The 25,330-nt window shown below is 38.9% G+C and overlaps 2 protein-coding genes across 2 annotated transcripts in view; both read right to left on the reverse strand.

Moving 5' to 3' along the window:
* Positions 1 to 8,600, reverse strand: part of aff4 (AF4/FMR2 family, member 4) — a 35,710-nt gene extending 27,110 nt beyond the window's left edge. Inside the window, exon 1 of the mRNA XM_030069611.1 lies at positions 8,322 to 8,600. The gene's annotated coding sequence lies outside the window, so the exon portion shown is untranslated. The remainder of the gene's footprint in view (positions 1 to 8,321) is intronic.
* Positions 8,601 to 13,647: 5,047 nt separating this feature from the next.
* On the reverse strand, positions 13,648 to 19,330 carry zcchc10 (zinc finger, CCHC domain containing 10). The gene is made up of 4 exons (XM_030069634.1): positions 19,235 to 19,330; positions 18,526 to 18,687; positions 16,096 to 16,137; positions 13,648 to 14,448 (listed from the first exon to the last, which is right to left on the reverse strand). Exons 1-4 carry the CDS (start codon positions 19,273 to 19,275, stop codon positions 14,208 to 14,210), a joined length of 486 nt encoding a protein of 161 aa, XP_029925494.1. The 5' UTR covers positions 19,276 to 19,330; the 3' UTR covers positions 13,648 to 14,207.
* Positions 19,331 to 25,330: the final 6,000 nt, after the last annotated feature.

The raw sequence follows: 25,330 nt of genomic DNA on the forward strand, positions 1-25,330 counted from the left end.
AGGGCCTTTAGACTTTGGAACAACTTGACCGAGGAGCGTGGGCTGGTTTATTGAGCAACATCTTATAAACCACGTCTAAAAACTTTGTACACACTTTTACATGACATGTCTTATCTTCTTTTTTCTAGCCATTATATTCGTTTATTATGCATTAAATTTATTTTGTGATGTGTTCTCTGTTATATGTGCTTTGAATCAGTGTATTTGCTTCAATTTGATTGCTAAAGCACGGTGTAGCAAAAAAAAAGTTTCTAATAAAAGATTTTTTTATACGCTGCTTGTGTTTATTTTGAGGAATTCACAGAAAATATTTGCTTAAGTGTGCAAAGTGTCAAAGTGTTTTGATCTTTACATTGTGCTTTATGGTGTGATTTAAGGCCTGTTACAAAGTGAACATGGGGGAAACGATGTCAAAAAACAAAGTCCTCACATAACAGCTCTGCTTCTGTCAAGAGCCTGGAAGGGATGAACGGTTAGGTGATCAGAGCTGCCTGCGCGTTTTTAGAAATACCAGTTCCCCAACTTCAAACTCAACACTCTGAAAAAACTGCCTTTTCCAATTTCTCTTTCAAAGTAAAATTCATACATAAAATTCATCTACAGCCTGTATAGTCAGTTATTTTCAGCACAACATGATACAACGTGCGTGACATCTCCATTTTTTAAGTACATGCATACTACACTAAATTTTTACTGAACAACATCTCTAAAATTTAGCATGATGACTTCTTAATATTTAAAAGCTTTTTTAAAGTAGTTGATACCTTTGAAATGGATATTAATTCCACAAATATCTACAGCACAAACAGAAATGGCTTTTCAATACCAAGCTCTAACTATAATCATCACAAATTTAAGTCAAGTCCTGCGAACAACTCTTACACGGATCACAGTTAAAATGAGGACATGACTTACATCGGCAACATCAAAAATTCCTCATTTCCGCCTTTACGTCACAAGCTAATGTAATAGGCTGAATCATCTAATTTACTCAGGTACCACAGAAGACACTTTTCAACCTTTTTTTTCTTTTATTAAACATACTCTGCCTCAGGACAACAAGAATCTGCCATTTGATTTTTTTCCCCCATGAAGGAAGTTTACCTAACAGGATATTTTTAAAATGTATTTGAAGAATAAGTTCTCACACGCAGAATGGTGACAATGCTGGGTACTGATTGGCAGACAGTGCCACCACCCATGATTCACTTGATTCAAAACTGCTGACTGGAGGCATTCCAGACGGTGCGTCAATTCAAATGCTGCAAACCTGCCTGATTCAAGCAGCTGTTGCCAATCAAGACTAAACTGTGCCATAGGTGTAGTCCAGCCATTAAAACTGTATATCATCCTCTCAAAACAATGTAAAATTTGTTCAGTAAACATGAATAAAACATAGACCTTATCTAAAAGTTGTGTTTACAGTAAAAAATAACATCTCATTCATGTAAAAAAAAAAAAAAATTAAGGTAATGGTGGGATGTTTATGGAAAAAATGTCAAAAAGTGATTATTTTAGAGGATTTGTAGTAACTGGACGGAAAAAAAAAAACCTCTATGCATTTTCATTGTAGCTCAGAAAGAATTAACTTATCAAAATTGGACTTGGTCCTCTTCTCTAATAACTGCTTACATCCTAACTCACTGCCTGGAATGCCTCCACTCAGCAGGTGTATATTATCTGAATCAGTGTATGATCAGGGCCTAGTATTGTGACTGGTCTGCATTTGAGAACTAATTTGTCAGTTTCATTAACTTATTAACTACTGGTAATTGAAACATTATTTTAAAAAAAGTACATCAAGACAACTTGCATGTGAAAACAAATGTACAGAATGTACAGAAATAGTGTGTGTGACAGTGTGTGGCCTGCCAGTTTTTCACAGAACACAGTGTGATCTCGTCCTTCTTGTCAATCAGTTCCCTGCTGTTCTTTTTTAAGGAGAGACCAGAAAAACGCAGATATTTTGGCCTGAATGTCTGATGTTTGGTGTCGACAGCTGTGGTTTCAGGGCGAATTACATTAATAAATTAATCTTGTTGGGGAGCTTTTATTGCACTTACAGTGACGTAACGAGTTGTCGTCATTGTCAACTTGGGTAACGTTATCCTCACTTCACCTGTATCTCCTCGGCTCTGCTCTGTGTGTGTGGCTAAGCCCCGCCCCCGGTGAAACACAGAGAGCAGAGGAGGGAAAACTAGTGCGACAGTACATCACAGCAAAACATAGACACTCGCACAGTGTGTGACTGAAAATCAGAAGCAGCCCATTGATATTAATGGCTGTGTGAAATTTTAGCAGCAGGGCTCATAATTCATGCAGAATGAATACAAAATAAATGCTGGCCTTGAACCTTTAAAACTACTCTGGCATTCATTTTTGTACCTTTAAAACTACTCTGGCCTTCATTTTTGTACTTTTAAAACTACCCTGGCCTTGTATAGTTCTAGAGCTCTGAAGATTGCAAAAAAAAAAAAAAAACAAGCTTTTAGATTCACAGATTAGACTACATATTCCTCTAAACATGTATAAATGCAGTAACATCTCTACACTTTTATCATTTGCGCAAGATCATGGGCTAGTATTTATTTCTTATGCCCTGCTTTGAAGTGAGATAAAGTTAGTGGATCCCCTGAGTTTTACACGTTTAGATACATCTCTTTCCATTAATAAATTCTGCCTGCTTTGGCTTTGCACCTTACAAAAGAGCCAAACAGTCTAAGTAATAATAGAGGGAATGGCAGACAAGCTTTATCTGGGTTAGGGTTTAAATGTAATAATTACACTGTGAGGTGAGTGTTTCTCCCATACAGTTTTTACACAGCAATAGCACAATGTGTGGGGCATTTTTGTTTTTCAGTTATTCGTGGGACATAGCACACAACACTCTGGTATCTTGGCAGTATTTCAAACAAATAAATGTTTAAGCTTTGCTACACTAAAGCTCTTCTCTTCATTGTGCAAACCAAGCCTGTCAAAAGGAATTTTGGCCAGTCACAGTGAACTGTGATAATATTGTACTGAACCTTGAAAATGCAAAATGTTCAGCAATTTGCACCTTTTCTCTAGTTCTTGAGTCAACAAGGTACCTCGAAAGGTTTTTTCCCCCCTTCAGACAGTATAACACTATGGTATTTGTCTATGACCCAACTAAAATTTCAACCTGTGCAGCACCATTGTTTCTACATGTACAGTACACTCTGGATAAGTGGGGTTTAACAATCTTTAGTGACTCTGTAGTCATCAAAACTCTGTCTTGATTGAATAAACACACCTTTTACAGCATGAAATGTGGAAACAAAAGAAAAATAATTACTGGTCCTGTAGCTGACCCAAAGGAATCTCTTCACTGGCAAAAAGCCTAGCATACGTGGAAAAACAATGAAAATCTAGGTAATGTGAAACACATCTTGGCACTGCTGTACAGATCCAACTCGGGCTTTGTTTTATGGTGCATCAGGCCTGCATTTAGCCTGAGCCAAAATGCTTACTTACAGTCTATTACTAACCTAAACCATTTATTAACTGTTCCTCAATCAGGGTAATTTTTCCTGCTAAAAAGGACAACACTATCAGGGTAATTTTTCCTGCTAAAAAGGACAACACACTTTGGTCATGTTCAAACATGACCTTAGCCATTCTAATTGGATGCGTCGTGAGAATTAATGCCTACACCCTGGGACTTATCACATGCGTGATGGCAACAGATAAAGTTAAGCACATTATTCCCACCCTGTTTGTGGTGTCACAGAAGTTCTCTATTGGTGCTGTGTGGTGTTTTTCCATCTATCAGTCACAAGCTAATTACTCAGCAAACAGTTGAAGCTAAATTTGACACTGGAATATCTGCTAACAGAAACCAGAAACAGAAATATACTAAATTATTGCTTACTACTCTGGACATCTGAATTAGGGCTGGGTGATATGGCCAAAACTGTTATGAAGATCAAATTTATCATTGGTCAATACCAATAATTATCTCAATTTACCCAACAGGTAGCCTAGTTCTGGTGGAGCGATCACATTGGACAACAGGCATTCCACAAGTGCTGATATAGAGTATAACAGCACTACTGACATTTTACGATTATATATAAAGTAAATTGTACTCATGGCCATGATCTGCATAAGTGATTTTGCATCACGACAGCACAAAGATGTACACATTCCTAAAAAGTAACACCAGAATTAAATAATGAATGGTCATTAAAAGAAGACAAAAGGGGCGGCTGCTCTCTGCGTTTGTTGCCCCACCTGTTGACTGTAAGGTAGGTCTACCTCCCATTGCTTTAGCTGTGGTTGGGGCTACGGTTGGTGGGATGAGGGTTAGTAAGCGCTGCCTAACAGCCAACTTTCTGGGCAACAAAAATAAAGGGGTGGAAACCTGCAGTGGTCAGGAATAGCAATTGGATTTTATATAACAATTATCCTGGCGAAAACAATTGCAATTCACAATATTACCCAAATAATCATCAAAATATGCTTCAAATGGCACAAAAACATACTGGGATCCCTTTATCTTATACTTGTGTATAAGATAAAGATATGTTAAGAAACAAATATTTTTATTGTATCAGAGATGGGGAACACATTGTTTACTCAATGTCCTTTTTAAAAACAAACAAGGACAGATTCACACTCTCACCAACACAACTAATATAGGACTGTTCGATAGCAAACTAGACAGTCTTTTCAAGTCATTCATGAGGATATTCACGATTATCCCAATTTATCCTGATACTGGAAATTCACCACCATCAACTGTTTGTGTGTGTGTGTGTGTGTTTTGTTGTTGTTGTTGTTGTTGTTTTAATCACGATCCAAAATCCGCTGTCCTGCTATCCCTAGTCAGGAAACTGTTTTCAGCCATGTTCAGTTGAGTTGCTTGAACACTGATGGAAATATTTGTGCTGGTGGAGCCAAAACAGTGATTAAATAACTCGTGATCTGTTGTTGCTTATTACCATTATTTGATAAATGGCACTGCTTGTAGAACTGTTGTATGAAAGCAATATCACACTCAAGGTCATGTAGTTGTTATCTTCGGCCAAATCACAGCCATGCTGATACACGTGCTGATTAGGGCACTCCTTCTCATTGTTTAAATACATTAAGTAATTATTATGTCACATTTAAAGGCTACTTTTTACTTGAGTAACAACAGGAACATCAGGAAACCACAATCTTCTGGCTCATTATACTAATCTCCTTTAGACCATCTAACCACGCAGCCTGCAGTTCCTGTGTAGGGTTTGTGTCTCCTCACTTATAATTGGGCGTGCAACTGGAAATTTCTCTATTCCTGCCACATGATTGGCTGTTTGTGTCATTTGTGTGCATACTGTCTATTATTGTGAATTGCCACATGACTGGTTATTCTGTGCATCAATAATGGACCATAACGAGGTTGCAATTTATCAAGACATTATTGAAAATTTTTTGTACTGATAGTGAGGAAAAATATATTGAGATAATTACTGTTACTGATTTTGTCGTCAACATGCTCCACACACTCCAGACAAGACACTCACACACAAGCCTTGAACAAACTCGTAATTCCTGTATAAAAACACTAGCTGATGAAAAGATGCAACAGCATGATTCACATCCTGGTTCTTTCACTTTGCAACCCAAAACCTAAGAATTGTGTATTGCCATGATAAGAGTCTTTTAAATCACTAATTATTTTAATCAAAATATTGTTAATAGTTTAGACTGTATTTTTGCTGCATTTGTCTGCTTGACTCTCCTTTTACTTCCTGTTTGTCATTTGTATTATTTTGTGTTTTTGGTTTAATTTTATTGCCTGCAAAGCACTTAAACTGTTCCCAAAAGTGATCTGCCAATGAGGCTCATTATTATTTTCCTTATTATTCATGTGCTAGTACTGGTGTTGCTAGATGTCATAACTGAACTATTTCAAAAACAATATGATAGAGCAACATCTAACAATACAATCTATGCTACAGCTGTGAAATAAAATAAGCCTAAAGAGCTTCACCTCACACAAGCTTATATGCCCACATGAAAGCTAAACTCTGGTCCTAGAGAAACAAAAGCTGAAGAACAGATGCGTGAGGTCAGGACACAGCGAGCAGCATATTTTTCTGCTGTGTGAGCAACAGCACTGACAGAAAAAAAAAAGCCGCTGATGTCTGATTAGATTTGAGCTAATTAAACTGGCTGACTCTGGAAGAGTCCTCAGACAACTGGCTCTCAACAAACCCCTTTATTATAAGAGTCGCAAGATTTGATTATGAACTTAACCTGGCTTATTGGTCATAGCTGAAGAGACCATTAGCTCTAAGGCGAGGTTTAAAAGAAGAATGTGATTGCTAAAAACCTAGGTAACTGTAAAACAACCCTGTAAAAATTATTAAGGCCACCTGTGCCTTCCATAAAAAAGGCAACCCAGGATAATGCTATGATTGCTTTTTGACTTATTAAATCCTCTTCAATCATGAAAAGGAGATGATGACGAAGTGGATGAAGCAGGATAAAGAGGGATTGTTAAGCCTTGGGAGAGTTCAGACATGGACTGTGCCAAAAAGGGTTGCAAATAAATTTAAGGAGGGCGGTCCTATAATTTTGTATACTCATGTATTCTCGAATAGCCTAGAGCAAGATAGGTGTTGTTCATTTCCCAAACATCCAGCCTGCAAAAACAAACTGTAGCACTGCCTCAACTTACAATAGAGCTGCCAAAGCCAAAGAAAATACGCACAGTCCAGGGAGGACACACATGTCACCATAACACCTCAAGAGAATATTTGTATGTGACCTGCACTGAGCTATGAAGGAAATGGTTAAACCGGAACCATCCAGCAAAATCTAAACAGGAAGTGTGGAGGATTTCACAGTAAGCTGCGTCACAAGCACTACACAGAACAAACCTTGACCTGCCATAACATTTTCTACATGGAAAGGGAGCTTCTTTTGTCCCGTCTCTTTAACAGCATATGCAAACAATAGCATAAATATGTCCATGTTTCTTAAAACTAATGTAACTGTTCTTCACCTTGTTTAAAAAACAACAACTCCATCATCACCTCAAACGTCCCACACCTGACTACAACTGTTGTGTGAGTTCACAGCTACATGCCATAAACGAGTTCATGACCTTAAGCACTCAGAGCACCCCCACACATGTACACACACACAGATACACACACACACACACCATCTGTCAGACAAGAAAAACAAGTTTGATAATCTGACTCAGTTTCCATATACAAGGTTTTTTTTTTTTTTTTTTTTGTTAAGGAGACATGTACATCCTAAGTTATATGACTTACACTGGACTTATGATACATTTGCCAGCCCTTCCCCCCAACAGTGGCATGTAAAATGGCTTCCTAGAAAAGCATATCAGCTGTCCTTTTTGCTAGACACATAAGCTATCACATTTCTTTCCTTTAAAATAGAAGTTTCCTTTAGCTACAGTAAGTGCAGATCTAGCTCTAAGCAGGCTGGATGTAGCCTTGATAGTAATCTGATAGAATAAATGAAGTATAGGTTATAATGATGCTCCAGTTCAAGAAGCCAGAAGAGTTGTTTTTTTTTTTTTAACTGGTCACTGCAAATATTTGACTATTGCTATAGACCTATTCCAGGTTAGGTTCTCCATTTACTGTGGAAAAAAGTCAATATATGCGCAGGCAAAACTAAAATGACAGGCGGCTTGGTTGTTGTCGTTTTCTAAGCTGAGTGGAGTGCGCTACAGTTTAATTCACCAAGCACAATTATATAATAAATCTCTGTGCAATGTCTCTATTGGATGGAGAATTGCTTGAATTGAATTTATCACATTGTTTGTACATGCAAGTTAACTTTTACCTACCAGAGTGTGCATATCACATAACGATAGTACAAAAACATAAGACGTCATGAACTAGTAGCTACACAGACAAAATACGACCCACTAACACAAACATTGTGCTTTGTTTGGGAGAAAAAAAAAGAAAAAAAAAAAACATAATGAAAAGCAAACACAGATGCACATTGCGAGGTAATCTTGTATTCGGTGTTTGCCGACATTACTAACTAAAAAAAAAAAAAAAAAAAAAAAAAAATCCAACCAGCAAGTTTGACCAGTTAGCACAAAGCTAACATGATATCCACTACTCTGCCAATTTGCTTTAGCATTACGTTAACGTTAGCTAGCCTGCTCTGCTAGTATGCGGCTAGGCTAACAGTTAGCTGGCCCCGAGCCTGGGAAATACACAGTGAAAATTAAAGTGAACACTCATACAAAATGTCAGAAAACCACTTATTTGAGTCGGCTGCCATGTAACGTTTCACACACCGGCGAACATCCTTACCTCTTATCTTCTATTTAGGCCCAAACCATTCTAGCTACTGGAAAGCTCTTTTCTCTTTGTCTTTTCCACTTCCAGATACACGCAAAATGGACTCAGCGAAACGTTATAACAGCTATAATACCAAAAACAAACGGACGGACGTCATCTTCCCTCTCAAATATAACAGAAAATTTAGCGGAAGACAACGTAATATCATTTTGTCTCTCATTCATTTCATTATTCTTCAACAGTAGTGACTGTTAGGTAAGGTTGCTAGCTAAGTTAACTAGCCAGCAGGTACAACAGTATTGGATGCATGGATGGCAGCAAGCGTGTTGTGTTCAGGTGCTGTCGGAAAATACGCAATTAACGACCCAGCCACTGCTGAGGATGAGGTTTCTTGTTGTTTATTAAAACCGAACCACAACAAGCGACACTGACTTCCTACTTGAAAACACCGCTTACCTCGGTTTTCAGGTGGTAAATACAACCTGGACTCTTGAAAACGTACATCAGTTTCTCCAGCTTGTCAAATTTCGATAAGGACCAATAAGGAGCTGCAGTCAAATGTGGGGAGCCATTTATGGATTTCAAATAAACGAGCAATTTTTGCGATCGCAACTCAGAATGCCATATCAGGACACGATATTTTATTCTGTGGTTGGCACTGCAGTGTCTTGTTTGCTCTGTAACACCAACTTCACTGTACCACTCAGTAAATTGATCTTTACACGCCGGTATGCGGTTTCAAACGTGTGATCATGTCTTTTTTAGTGAATTAAACTAGACCTAAATCTGAACTCATACATACATTTTTTTTTCTGTTATTTTTCCCCACTTTATGGGTACATGGCATGTGTTGTAAATTAGCACACTAAGCTAAAAACACTGCCATGTTGGATAACTGTTTTTTAGTTTATCAATGCATAATGTGTCTGTCTCTAACAATAAATAAATAAATGCATAAATAAATGGGGAAAACTTGATCAGGAGCAGTTCAATTCCACAGAATACATACAAGACTTCGGATAATTTAAAATGTATTTCCAAATCCCTGCCTCCATCTATGAAGGAATCATGACGCTTATTTACATATGACTTGCATGCAGCATTGTTTGGTTTGCCTGTTCTTTTGTTTTCTTTTTTGACGTTATATGTAAACAATTAATGAAATTCTCCATTATTTTTTTCAAGCTCTTTGTTTGCTTTTCACTTGTCACACGCCTTTTGGTAAATAAATGTAGGCTATTGCATTTCCCAAACTGAGTCCCCCCCACCCCCTTCATTCAAGGTAGGTTGCCACTAAAACGAAATTATTATGTTTAACCAAGGGCATGCAACAAGTTAGGACTTCAAACGACTGGAGGAGGACGTGAAGGCAGCACGAGGAGTACGTGAAGGCAGCACGGGCGGCGGTGCATGTAGCGTCATGTGACCGCCGGTAGCTCGTCAGTGAGGCTTTTCTGTCTGCTCTGACTGCAGGTAACGGGCCTCTCGTTTTGTAGCTGCTATGAACAAATGTCACATGGTGGTAGACATTTTGTTCACAATGTGTTTTTTTTTTTCTTCCTTTTTGTTAAATAAATACACAGCATTTAGTGAGAAGGACTTTTTTGTAGTTTGAGAGTTTTTAAAGGAAGTCCTTCTTTAATGTTGTCATCTTTAGATAAGCGATTCAGTTCAGATAGGCTATTTGTGGTTATGGTTCTGCCTCACATGGGACACTGGATTCAGTATAAGGTGATTTGGGTTATCTCTGAGGACAAAACTTTAAACAACAGGAGTTGAAAACTTGCCTGCATTCATATTCCAAATCCTTAAATGACCCCTGAGACCTTCAAGGATTGTCTGCGCATGATGCCAGACATTATTTTGAGCTTGTTGGAATAAGGTTTCATGTAAAATTTAGGGTTTGCATCTGTTAATAAGAATTTGCATGTGTTATTCCTGTGGCCTCTCAGAGCTTAAAAAAGAAAAGGACACTGCAGTTGCAGTATAGTGTGGGGTTGTTTTTACACACACGTGGTCACATTTTCACAGACACAGGAAGTGCGCTCAAATGAAGACATCAGACACAGTTAAAAAAAAATGTTCAATGTTGATGAAATTTTACTATTTCGAGGGAGGCTGTGAGGTACAAAGAAGAAAACAGGGAGGAATGGTAACTTTGCATCTGCAGTCATGTCTAAAAAGTATCACTATACTGCAACCTGAGAAGGAAATAAAGTGCCACTTGCTGGAGTGCTGGCTGCAGTTCAAGCCGATGCAGTGCTGTGGAGGTTTTGACACTCTCAAAGGTCAGCGGCTGAATGGAAACGTAGCAGTGTGGTCACACTCACAGTATGAGATGGCATCTGAGTTTGATCAGAGTGAATCAGGTTTGACCTCTATGCGCCCATCGTTGCATCGTTTCCATACGTGTCTTAACCCTCGCCGTGTGACCATTCACACTTTCCACGTGCCCTCTCTAACGGCCAGTTTTTCAAAATTTATAACTATTTTTGTTAATGCAGGTCTCGACTGCTCAATGCTCAAAGTGATTGTGTGGACCCACTGTAAATTGTAAGTAAGGAAAAACCATTTTTACCACACAAAACAGAAGTTTGCATTTAAGCATCATCAGTTAGTGATGACCAGTGCATGCCTGTAATGGGATGAGGAGTTGTAGTTTACTTTTTTGGTGCACCCCTTCCTCTCTTAACTTGCAGGCTGTCTACTTCTACTTGTCACTATTTAACTACATTTCCCAGAATGCCTCTCAACAACTCCCAGAGCAAGCCTTGCTCCATTTAGCTGTGTTCCACTTTTTTGTGTAAGTGGAGAGAGAAGCAGCAGTAGTGAGACAGCATTTTTGTGGCAAGAACTTAGAGTTGCAAAGCATATTCTGCATTATATGCTGGTGCACTGTGACTGCTGTCATTGTAGAAACTGCTGTTTGCTCTGTAATGGATTTCTTCTTGTGTGATCGTTGCTCGGTTGCTCGCTGATGCGCTGTGCTGAGTCTAGAAAGAAGACATCTGTTTTGATTCTGGGGAACAGACACCAAAACCTGACATTTGCTGATAATAGCCTATTTTAGGGTTGAAATTTTTCCCATATCATATTATATTGTCACCGCATGCCAAGAACTGAGCCATGATGTCATAATGTCCATGTTTGACAAGTTATCCAGTGGGAATGAGAAAAAAATAAGCCACCACACAACAAAATGGCACCAAACACACACAAAAGCTGTTTTAAATCAGTGTTGCTTTTGTTTTTCTTTTTACAGATCATCCTTAAACCAGACAACTCTTTCCTTTAAGACAGGAACAAGACAAGAATTTCCCTAAGCAGATCAATTACTATGAGAAAATCAGAGTAGTGCTTGGTCAAGAACACTGAGATATCAATTTCTGCCGTTGTCAGCGGTGCCCCTAGTGGTAGCCTTGAAAATGCAAAAGTCCAAACGGCTCATAGAAAACAGGGAACTGCCATGTCTGATTTTGTGAGAGGCCACTTTTAAAATGTACACATAGGCCCTCGCTGTACTGTTGATCAGACGGAGATGCTTTATGGCAGGGATTGTCAACCGGTGGTCCGCGGCGGTATTGCAGGTGGTCCGTGAAATTGTAAATGGAAAATAATAATAATAATTTTTAAAATGATTTATTATTTAGACTTAATTTATTTTCCATTCACAATTCATTTCTGTGAATAACTTACCCATCCAGATTATGTCAACTGGAGTTGATCGAGACTCTCCCAAGCCTCATGTCCGTTTCACAAAGCGGGTTTAGTGAAAACTCTAAGTTTGTTAACCCTGAAATGAGGGAAACTGAGTTTTCCGTTTCACAAAAGGATGTAACTCAAACGAACATGGCATGTCCTTTCGACAATGATGCCGTGGATGAAGGTGCAGTGTTACTGCGCAGAGAATTAAATATTTGTCGGGAGATGGTTATAAGACCGCGCATAGATGTCTGAACAATGTTTTTATATTTCATCTTAAGCTGCTGCCAAGTGCGCTTCTCCCCCGCGGGATTACACCTAAATGAAATAAATTAATAGGCTACCATTCAAGCAGTTTTCCCCTGTAATATTATTACAACGGACTACATTTAAACTTACGCATTGACCCGAGCAGCAGTGTTCTCCAACGCTGTCTCCCTCTCCTTTGCCGCTGCAGCGATGTTGCACTTAAAAAAAAAAAAAAAAATGAATGCGGTGAAAAACGCAGCCCGACGCTTCCCCGTTGCCATGGTGACTCGTCAAATCGGGGCTGTCTTTTTATAGCTGTGGTGCACGCGCCTAACTCCAGGTGAAACTACACCGAGTTGATCAAACTAACTCAAATCAGCTGTTCTGGAACCGAAAACTCAGAGTTTCCAAACTCCGTGTAAATCAACTCAGAGTTTGGGTTAAGACTCGGAGTTTGTTGAACCCGCTTCGTGAAACGGACCCCAGAAGCAAAAAAAAAAAAAAAAAAAAAAAAAAACGGAAAAAAATGGACTGTCTCTTTGCATGACTTCGATCCGAGCCCTGCCTAACGTAAAGTAGGCTAACTGTTCAGCACAAGCCCTCTTGGCTTCCCACATCCTATTGTTGTTCATTATTAATTGACTTCTTCTTCTTCTTTTTATAACAAGATGCAAATAAATAGACTGATGCAAATAAATAGCCTTCTTTACATATATAGGCCTATATAAGCTACTCTTTTATTTTAAGCATGGTGCAAAATAAAACAAACGTCCCCCAAAGCAGTGGTCCCCGAGTTGCTTCTTGGTTACAATGGTGGTCCCTGGGACAAAACCAGTTGAAAACCCCTGCTTTATGGGTTTGATCAAGCTATAAACAGATTGTGACAGTAATGGGCCAGAGTAAATAAAAGAATAAAAAGCCTTCTTCTCTTCCTCAGCGCTGGCACAAGCTACCAAGTTCCATTCAATCCACAGAGTCCCTTTCAATCTTGTGTTTGTGGTGGATAAAAATCTCACATGTACATCACTTTGGATAACAGCATCTGCCAACTGTGAATTGTAATTGTTATTGAATTTTCACTCAAAATCCATCCCTGGTCATCATCCAGACTTTGATAGGCCAAGTGGGAAACTTTTGAATAAAATAATGTATGTTAGTAACCGCTGTTCCTGCCACAGTGCGGCGATGACCTTTTGAACTGTCATTATGAAGAACAAAATGTGCTGCCATTTTATTCTCGCATTAAATATTAAAAACTGAGTTGATGTGTTCCACTGCAGCGAAAACCTTTACTTGTCAGTGCAAATAACGAAGCAAGTTTGTTTTGCTGTTGAATAAGTGAGTGCACAATGACAGCAACACTTCACCCTGACTGGAAACACATTGAAACAGACCACGAAGACGATTTTTATTCAGTTTCCATTAAAAGGTTTCCCTTTAATGCCTTTTCAGTTCTAGGTATTGTATTGGCTTATGAGGATTTTTTTTTGATAAGATTTAAAAGACTGTGAGCTGTACAGATTTAAGCTTTGACTAAAAATATACTTTAGTACAAATTCACAAGATTCAACATGAAATTCCATCCGAACTATTTAAAACAGACATCTTGACAGAACAGTGAAGTTGAGGATATATCACATTAACACAAGTGACAGGAAAAAAAAAGATGCTTTGATAACAAAACAAGACAGCAAAAATATCTGCATGACTCAAAACCAATTCTAGTCCATAATCCACTATTGGTAGGAGTAGTAAACACCTGAATGACTCACAAGCTGAAATCAGAAATTCAGATCCATCCCACTGTGATGGATTTAAGTACAGTAACCTCAAAAAAAAAAAAAAAAAAAAAATCATAACCAAGTGTACATCTAAAATTGAACTTGGCCAAATAAAAAAAAAAGCATAAAACAGAAAAAAAAAAAAACATTTATTGCAACAACTTGCTCATTTCTTCTTTTTCTTCTTCTTTGGTGGCCCTTGATCTGAATCACTGCTACTTCCTGAGTCTGAGCTGTCTGAAGATGAAGAGGAGGAGGAAGAGGAGGAGGAGGAAGAGCTGTCATCGTCACTGTCACTGCTGCTGTCGCTGTCATCTGACGAGGAGCTGGAGGAGTCACTGCTGTCGGACGATGAGTCAGCGGACGAGCTGTCTGAATCACTGCTGCTGTCGCTGGAGTCTTTAGACCTGGGAGCAAGAGGCCGAAAACACAGAGCATCATCACATGTTACTTAAGTCTTGTACAGTGAATGAAACGCTGCGTGGGCTGTGGGCAGGAAAACAGGAGCTGGTGCAACTTTCCAAGAAGGCTAGACAAGTAGGGACGATGTCTGCGCTGATTTTAAGTTGCCTCATGCCGTTCTGACAGTCTGACACTCTCCCTCTCACAAAAGGAGGAAGGGTCTCTACAGCTACTGCCTTGGAAATTAAATAACACAATGACTTTGAGGTTAGGAAGTGATAACCCGTGAGGTTCCTGTCATTTTTGGGGCCCCTAGAGACATCTCCTGCACTTTGATGTTTTGCAGTTCACTTCCCACCAGTCGCCAGCGCTTTGACGTCATTGCCCGTCAGCACACGCCACACCTCAAAAACAAACATGCATGGGCAGCTATACGACAACTATGAAACACACATCAGCAGGGCTTTACGCCGGCTCCCGAAAATGTCTACAAAGACAGTAACGTCTGCACGACATCGGACATGTTTTACAAACTGTGATAAAGGAGTTACATAATAGCTGCAGTTGGATTTTAGCCAACAGCCTCAAGTCAATCATCAACCTGTGATAACACCCTGACAAAAGACAACTGAGATATGAACTTTGCAACAGACCTACCAAGCTGCAGCTCAAGTTCTACACTGGCCTGATCACATAAAAATACTGAATGTAGACTTGAGCTAATGAGTAACAGCACCACCGCCTCGCGTGGAGAAAAAAACAAAAAAAAAAAGCTGCATCTGAGTCTACCCTCTGCCTGATCTCTTTCATTTTCCAAACAAATTTTTAATTGATTTTTTCCCTCCGTTGCCACCGGTTGCAGAGGGAATATATAGAAAGTAGACTCATCACTGTTGTAAAATTTTAAATGTATGCATAACATTCAAGTTGTAAGACAGCAGAGATCATACATTTACACAAATTTCACACTTATTTCATCTTTTCTTCCTTAAATAAATGTAGCATTTAGAAGTATTTCAAGAATATTAATGGTAAACAGCAGAGCCCATAAATTCATTATACAAAATGCATATACCTATACCTATTCAGGGTTTTTTTTTTGACTGTTTGACAGTCATTGTGGCCCTCACTGCTCAGGCTTCTTCTGTTTATTTCAAACCCAGCCATAAAATGTATCACTTCCTGTGCACAAGAGGATTTTTCCCAGGGAAGTGCTACTCACTGCAAAGTGTTTAGAACAACAAAACTGAAAGCTTTTGGAAAGTGGGTTTAGGCTGAATCACGATTGTGTTATATCAACTGTCAACAGAGTGAAGCACAACACACATTTGAGTCTGTGAAAGCATTGTGGATTATTAATTCAAAGTGCTAACTGCGAGTTTTAATTTGAAGGAATAAGGCTGTGAGGAATCTCAAAGTAACACAAAGAAAAGGGTCAAATGTTTATTTGTCCCATACATGTACAAATTCTGTGTAGATTACTTTTTTTTCTATGAATTAAAATGTCTAATTATGAACAGAATAACTGAATTGTAACTAATTATTACTGAACAGCTGACTGAACTGGTCACTGATTTGTGCGACATCAAAAATGATAACTCATGTTCATCCAAACAATCAAACAGTGTCAAATCACAATAAGCGTCACTTACTTCTTCTTTACTTTCTTCTCATTGGAGCCTTCTCTTCCTGGCCTGCGAACAGGAAAAATTAACAGCTTTAACAGCAATAACTTGACATTAGAGGTTAAAAAAAAAAAAAAAAAAAAAAAAAAAAAGTTCAACAGCACAATATGCTGCGTCTATACTGTCCACCACTAGATGGCGATAATGCACAATAACATTTTCCACTGCCAGTGCCTCAATGTTCTACAATGGCAATTTCATAGACTTTCCTATGAATTTACAGATCATGTAGAACACAGAGAAGGCTCATATTCAAGGTTTTGGTGTCTGGTAGAACATTGTCTCCATTTTCTCTGTAGACTCAGGGTCTTTGATGAAAGTCAGAAGCTGCTGTGCTTCCTTTTACCATTCCACTGCCGACAGCCTCTCGCAATCTGGCATCTCAGCTTAGTTTGGCAAACACCTTGTCCAACTCAACAGCCAAATCCATCAAACTTGTTGAGATGATCATTAATCATTTTAGCCTGGCAGCAGCCCTACAATCCAGAGCATCTTTGAGAGAACACAAATTAGACAAACAGAGAAGAAAACTGCAGAGCCCACACATGTCGAGCAGCTCTCCTCCTTCACCAGAGGCCTCAGGCTTGTGACTGCAAAGCCTGTTGATCCATACAGTCAGACCCACCGAGAAAATCTGGGCTTTAAAATGAAAGAGAGAAATTCTTATCTCCCACGGCATCTATCATCAAAGTTCAGATGAGAGCCACGTAGTACTTGAAGGAACGGTTCGTCCCAAAATGAAAATTCATTATCATTATCTACTCACCAGCCCCATATCAGCAAAACTCAAATTCAAAAGCTCGGAGCTCAAGCAAATGCAGAGAGGGAGTTAGCCCACTTGGTTTCATCTCAGCTTTCTCCCAAATTATCAGAAGAACTGCACAAAACCCCTTGCCAGCTCCTGTTTTTTTCCTGTTTCTTCCACTAAGGAGTGCAGCAACCAGAGCTTTGTCCGTGAGGAAAATGTAGGCGATAATGAGGCAATAATGTGGATTTTTGCACCCACCGTGCACTGCAACTGTCTGGCTAAAAAAACATTATTATACTGCACATTTTGTTTCCTTCAGTGGAGAGGGGAGTGAGCAGATAATGAATACATTTTCATTTAGAGTGAAATATTCCATTAACTATTCATATCATTCCTATGCTGTTCTGAAATGTTTTCCTTTTAATACCCTGCCTTTTATTTTCCGGTGTTACTCACTTCTATACATCTCCTCTCTTTTAGTTCCTTTTATTATTTTATCTTGCACTTGTAACCAGTTATTTACTTTTAGTCTACTGTTTTGAGTTTTTAATTTAGTCATTTATTCATTTAGGCTAATTTCTCATTTTTCATACCTTACTCATTCTATCACGATTTATATTTTGCTATTTTTGAGTTTTTTTGTATTTCTTATTGGCCTTAACCTGCCAGATGCAGGTTCATTTAAGAGTGATCGAGAGAGAGAGTTCCACGCAAAAAATAAAAATAAAATGGCATTTCAGCAGGTATTTAAGAAAAAGAGACATCCTCGCTAACTCCAGCCTTGTTCTGATGTGCTGTCAATCACTGAAGACGCACTTCACATCTGTTATAAGCTCCACCCAATCACGTTCAGGCTCAGATTACTGAATTATTCCAGCGGGTTTGAGAGGGTTCTCTGATTAAGTGGATAAAATGACCTGTAATATTTCTGTGGTATTCTTGAAATAACTGCAATGCACAGATTCATACTGCTGCCTGTAATTTTTCTGTAGTATTCCTATAGTAACTATTACATCTAGGGTTAGAAGAACAGCCACCGCTTCCAAATTTTATATTGAAGAAAAAAAAACCTGCATGTTGTCAATAGATATTTTAGATATTTTAGTTATTTAAAATTTATTGCATCATGTTTTTAGTGGAGCTCATGTCTTACTAAAGGGAGCTGAGCTCCTCCTGGCTCCACTCCACAAACTAGACAGTTTGTGTTTTTATTCATTAAGCAGCTGCTTTATAGCCGACCTGCACCTCAGTTTGCATTTGATCCATCAGCTGAGAGTCCAGAGGATGTCAAGTTAGTAAGTGGCCCTTCAATGTATGTTAAACTTCAAATTCCACGTGGACAAAAGCGTCCCAGGCCACCTCCGACTGTGTCCTGATGTCCGATCACTCAAGAGACATTGAGGACACACTGCTGCTGTTTACACCTGTACTTATAGGTGCCATCCTGTGTTCAGATTTCTCAGGATGGATGTTAAAACCAGGTGGGAACAGGGTCACAGGCACCACTCAGCCTCTCCAGTCTGCTCATGCTACATCACACCCCTGATCCCCAAAGCAGGCTCAATAACAGTGACGATCTCTGCTGTCACAGCCTGTTAAAGCCTTGGATATTGTCTTTTTTTCAGAGGCGGTGTGTTCAGACATCTTACCCGGTGATGCTGTTCTGTTTCATCTCGTTCTCCTTCAGTTTCTTTTTCATCTCCACTGTTCTTGAAGGCCTGTGCAGATACTTCCTCTTCCCCGTGCACTCGTACGTCCAGTGTCCCATCTCCAAACACTTCTGGCAGCGCACATTTTGCTTGTTGGCCTCCCTGAATTCAACACAGCAAAGAAGAAATCTGGTAAACCAAATTTGAACGTCGACAAACATGACGACTAGTTACCATTACACGATTAGCCGCTTCAATAATCGATTAAATTTGTTGGCTTAAACTGGTCTTGGCATTGAACAATCATTGCAGTATTGTCTGTAACAATGATACCAAGCCGGATTGTTTTGTATCGACCACTTTGCATTTGAAATTACCATTCATTGCTGTAACAAAATGAAGCCGCTTCCTGATAAATAATCAATTATTTGGATTTTTAAACACATGAAACACGAATCCACAAATTACTCGTGAAGTTTAACGAGACAAATTGGTCCGTTGTGGTGTTCATTGTGTGAAGGATGAGAGAAAACGACAGGCAGATGTGAAGCCGTTGTTGTGATTAGCAGCACATCATGTGAGGCCCGGTGAACTGGGTTTATTCACATTAAAGCTGTTCACGGAGCGGTGTGTTCATGAGCTAATACCTCAGCCACAATATAACACCGAAATGATGACATTTCATTTAGGCAAAATCGTTTTTACTCACGCCTGCCTCCGGGCTATTATTCTGTGCATGGGAGTCGCCATGTTGCAATTTACTTTTTCTTCTTCACTGGTGTCGAATAAGTGTGTATTTCCGGGAGTCCGCCGGAACTGTGCAGTATTTAAGCCTTCAGCGCCCCCTATTGAAAAGGAGGTTATCATTCAGGCGCTTCAAACTGGAAAAAAAAAAAAAGAAAAATCGTATGTTTTCATTGTTTAGCATAATTTTGAAATGAAGTCATAAATTCAGTATCGAAGGTCACCATAACTGTGCAATAAATTTACACGTGTGGACAGTGGCGGCTGTGTGAAGGGCAGGAAAAAAACAAAGAGGGCACCTCCTGCAGGTACTGTTGGTTTGTGACATTGTGGAGGGCACTTTGCTTTTTCTCACATGGGTGGGGGGTTACATATACATTTATTTATTTATTTTTAGCTTTGGACAATATATAGAGCGCTCTAAAGGAATCGTGAAGTGGAGCATCTTAAATTAAAACTTGAAACTGAAAAAATAAAATTGGAAAAGACAAAAAAACCTGAAACTAGATCCAAATGTTCATACCAAAATTGAAAAAAAAAAAAAAAAAAAAAAAAAAAAAAAAAAAAAAAATCACATCCAGTAATCTGGGTTAACACTGAAAACACTGAAATCTGTTCATACTGAAATCACTGCAGAATAGGGATTTTGTTTGAATATATATCTATTTTATTTATTTTTTTTTGAAGACATCTAAATAACTAAATAAAATCTGTCAGTCGTTTGTTAACATGAGCTTTGTTTTGGTAGTGAGTGGGTAGGCCTATAGCTATGAGTTCAAAAACATAATAATATATATATATATTGTATTTATATATATATATATATATATATATATATTATATTAATTCAACTATAATGCATTGTATCTAATTTCTATAACATAGCTGTATCTGGGTTTACCTTGGTATACCCAGTACTTGTTTTCCACCTTGTTCACCTTGTGTCCACCTTGTTTTCCATTTAAGCGTTGTTTCTTTGTGAGTGCCAGCATTTTCACTATCCGTTTATGTTTGCATACATGCATTGGATTTCATTATGTCAGTTCTTCAACTTGAAGAACTGACATAATGAAAACATGTGCTTGGAAAATACAGTCAGTGTTATGTTGTCAGCTACATGTTTCAGTTCCAACAACTCCATAATGAGGTAGGCTGTTTGTAGTTTTTTTTTTTTTTTTTAAATGTCTTTCTTAGGAGTGGCTGCAGTAAAGACAGACAGACAGTATTGACAGACAGAGATGGAGGTTCACGCCCCCTCTCAGAACAGCACAGAGAGGAGCAGCAACACTATCCTGCCGGCTACACAAACAGGCTTCACATGCAGGGGGATCCAGCCACTCGACTGGATCCACATGCTGGCTCAGACTCAGCTTGGTCAACAGGGCGGTCTCCACGCCAAATGCCATGGTTGTCAAGTGGATGCATCAAGGCATGGCTCTGGCCACACCTCAGGTTAAATCAGTTCAAATTACAGGTCGTACTTTCTTCTCATTATAAAGGACATAATGGAAGGAAACAATTCAGTCAATATGAATAGCAATGCCTTAGCAACCATCAGGAACACCATAGCAACTGCCTAGCAACAACCTAGCAACCACCCAGAACACCATAGCAACTGCATAGCAACACCTTAAGACACCATAGCAACCGCCCACCAACATCTTAGCAACCAAAAGGAACACCCTAGCAACCACCCAGAACACCCTAGCAACCACCCAGAACACCATAGCAACTGCATAGCAACACCTCCAGACACCATAGCATCCGCCCACCAACAGCTTAGCAACCAAAAGAAACACCATAGCAACTGCCTAGCAATGCCCTAGCAACCACCCAGAACACCAACACCTCCAGACACTGTAGCATCCGCCCACCAACAGCTTAGCAACCATCAGGAACACCATAGCAACTGCCTAGCAATGCCCTAGCAACCCTCCAGAACACCATAGCAATCGCATAGCAACATCTTAAGACACTATAGCAACCGCCCACCAACATCTTAGCAACCAAAAGAAACACCATAGCAACTGCCTAGCAATGCCCTAGCAACCACCCAGAACGCCATAGCAACCGTACAGCAACACCTTAAGACAGTATAGCAACCACCCACCAACATCTTAGCAACCAAAAGGAACACCATAGCAACTGCCTAGCAATGCCCAAGCAACCATCTAGAACACCATAGCAACTGCCTAGCAATGCCCTAGCAACCCTCCAGAACACCATTGCAACCAAATGGCAAAACCCCCAGACAAAATAGCAACCACCTTGCAAACGATGAGTAAATGCATATATATTAGTAACCTATAATTTTCCCTTATTTTCTTTATTAAGTCTACCTAATGTGATGAAGTCATTAGCAGCATACATTTATACATGTCTGCAATTGTTTAAATTAAATTTTCTTGCTCTCTCTGCTTTATTACATTCTATTTCATTTTCCCTGGTGAATCCTGTGTCATTTTGTCTCTATCTAATTTCCCTCCAAGAATAAATAAAGATCATCTCTCAGCTCATGTTCACTGAGCTGTGTGTGCCTGTGGATGATGACCTACAGTGTGCCTAATAATTATCACTTTGGCCAGATAATAGCATGTTGCCAGTTATCAGTCATTGTAGCTCCTTGTACTCTGTCATTAGTCAGCCGTCCTTGTCCAGCCCACTACCAACACAAAACACTGCCGCTGTGCTTTTGACTGGCTCCGGGAAAAGAGACCGCATCACTCGTGTACTTGCTTTTCTTCCCCGGCTCCCACTATGCTTCAGATGTGACGTTAAGCCTCTCTTTATCCTTAAGGCTTTGAAAGGACTGATTCTTGCGTAAATATCCAACCTCCCACACCGCCCCTCGACCCGTGGGCCCCTTAGGTCATCAGACAGAGGCCTCTTAGCCACATAGTCTACAGTGAAAGTGTAAGGGAGATCAGCTGTTTGAGGTTGCAGCCATTAAACTATGGAACAGCATCAGCTCAAAATCCCATCTGTGTAAAAACAGTTTCTTCATGACATGTCTCTCAATGTGTGTGTGTGTGTGTGTGTGTGTGTGTGTGTGTGTGTATGCATGGAGGATGTATACATTATTATCCTTGAATTATGGACCTTGGATTAGGACTTTTATAACATTGTGGTCATCCTTGGTTGTTTTAAAATGTTCTTTATTAATAAGCTTGACTTGGATTGATTGTACCCAGAAATGTATTCCATTTGCGCAGGTTTTAAAGCTTGGGTGGCTATTGATGTTTGATGTAAAGAGTCTGGCTATAAGACCTGTAACATCAAATATGCCCCTAATTTGCGCCAGGGCTTTGACTGGGCTAGTTGTATTCCATTTTGGCTTGACTGCTGCATTGTTTCGATTGAAATGCGGTGAAAACACTACACAGTATTTGGAGAAATGCAATGATGTACTGACTGTTTACTTCAGTTACATACTTGGTGCTTTAGTTCAGGCTGGTTTGCATCCATTTCTGATAAAATGTCAGCGTTTCATTGTTTAAAAGCGAATTCATACTCATTCTTTTTTGAGATGAAATGACATGCAAAACAGTGAAAATTTTACTTTTGATTTTTACACATTTTCTGATGCTCACTAGTGAAAAGTAATGTTATGTGTGTTGCACTTTGAACTGTGCCACTGTAATGACTATGTTTTAATGTGTCACAGATTCTTCTCCATACAGCAGCCTTTATTTACTGTTATTAATGTCTGTCATATTACTGCATGTGTATGCACTGACAATTTATTCACACATGCCATTCATAATGGAAAAATAAAGTTCTTTGAATTGAACTGAATTCAAGTTCAAGTTCAAGTTTAAGTTCATATTCATGTAGAGTCTTTAGTCAATAGAAAACAATATGTGACAAATATATGTAAAAATCCCCCAGCCAGCCCTGGCCAGGAGTGCAACAGGTGCTGAGTGGACAAATATCATCAGAAATCAGTTTAAATAAAAGTACTGACACTAGTCAAAGATAATCAAATAAAAAAAAACAAATTCATCAAAACAGATGGAATTTAACTGAATTGAACCTCCTTGCTTTACAGCTTTCAAGCCATGAATGACAACTTCCACCTCTCCATGTAAATAACATTTTTATCATTCTATCTATCTCCAAACTTGTAATCTGGATCAGAATGGTCTGGATGACCAGATCCCGCTTTTTCCTATCCAGGATCAAAACGATCTCATTGATTTTTAAAAACAATGTCAGATTTGATTATGCTGATTGAGATAACACAGGATCTGGATTTCCAGATCAGGATCTGGAGTGGTTTTAATACCCCATGTGGCCATCTGCTGGACAAAGAACAGCTGATCTGGTAATAACAGCGAAATCATCAATGATCTACCTTTTCTCCACCTGCGGACATATGAAGTACAGTTCATTTTGGACATAATAACAACAGGTATGTTTATTTATTTATTTTTTTTGACAACAGACCTTTTTCATTTCATCATCTGTCGTCATTTGAGAAATAAAGGTTAGAAATAAAGGTCAGGCTGCAGTATGGCAGGGCCTTACTCTTATGCGATCTGGTAAAGTGTTTATTAGCTTCAAGAAACATGAAGAAAAAAGAAAAAAATATTTTTAGTTCAAATACTTTAGTTTAAGTGATCACAGGTGTATCACCCCTGTATTTTATGATGTTCCAAGTAATTTCTGTAAGGTTTATGAAACTATTTCGTCAATCCACTCTAAATCTAGCCCTTGAAATGGAATCAAAATTATCCAGATTTTTTAAAAGTGTAATTTTATCCAGATTACCTTACACTGAGTTTTGAAAAACCCAAAGAAAACCTTTAAGCCCCATTAAAGTCTGGGTTGGATTACTAAATCCAAGTCCTGATCTTCCAGGTCAGCGATGTTGTACTCTGTTGTAAGAAACCCAGTTTTCAGATTTAATCCACCTGGATCACTTTTATCCTGGAGGATAAGTTTTGAGAAAGGGGCCCCAGGTGATCAGGTCCTGGTGAACTGAGGCTCCATCTGCTCTATTAGACGATGGTTCATACTGTGCATACCAAAAAAAGGGGGTTTAACTGCCTCAAGAAAATACCTCCAGACTGCCGGTGTACATGGGGATTGCACGATGTACAGACTGAAACTCTTCCACATTATGCCACAATCAACCTTCGGCCGAATATGAGTCAGTTTTTATTAATCTGTGCATTCCTTTAAGATGTTAAATTATGTCATACCAATTTCAATACCAGAAGCTACTGAGGAAGAATGCAGAATCTCTCATCTTACAAGAATGTAAATGTTCACAGAATAAAGATATTTAATCAAGCCTGTGTAAAGAAAGCTCATTAACAATCTGAGATATGCTCAGCAACTACAGTTATTATACTTATTAGAATTATTAGTTGTACTTGTTATAGTTATTAAACTTATCCATTCTTTTTTTGTGATTTTTCTCCAAATAAGACCTGCTAAGTGGATGTGATCTCGAATGGCACAGTATTGGTATGCTATCAAACGATTACCGTAATTCACATTCGGCCTATGTACAGTATGGTGAAGAAAACATCTAAATTTACGCTAAACCTGTATGTTTTCTTTTCATTTCAGATCCTGCGTAATCAGTTGCATGAGGTTGAGCGCTTGACTAACAATCACCAACGCACTGTGCCCTCCCACCATTCAGACTGTCAAACCTCCCACCTATATTCATTGCACATCAGAGCCACATGTCATCACTGAGCTCTGATTTCTGCCTCATGTGCTCTATAACACGGTTTTAATACTAACTTCAACCTCTGGTTTTGAAAACAAATGACTTCGATCTTAATACGCTCACAAGAGGCGCAAACAGAAGTAGTAGGAATTTCATGACTATCTCAGAATAGGAATTATGTTCTTAATTATGTTTTTCAAATTACTTTTGGGTGTGTTTTGGTGTAGAGACGAGTGTAGAGAAATAAATAAATTCTCCTATGTATAACAGCCACAATACTGACCTCTAAATCAAATGGTACAGAGTGACAGATGCTGCAAAAGCAATTCAGATACCTGATCGCAATAATTAAAGTGTTACCCACTATCAAACTACCTA

The sequence above is a fragment of the Myripristis murdjan genome, chromosome 14 (assembly GCF_902150065.1).
Source record: "Myripristis murdjan chromosome 14, fMyrMur1.1, whole genome shotgun sequence".
Classification (NCBI taxonomy): Eukaryota; Metazoa; Chordata; class Actinopteri; order Holocentriformes; family Holocentridae; genus Myripristis; species Myripristis murdjan.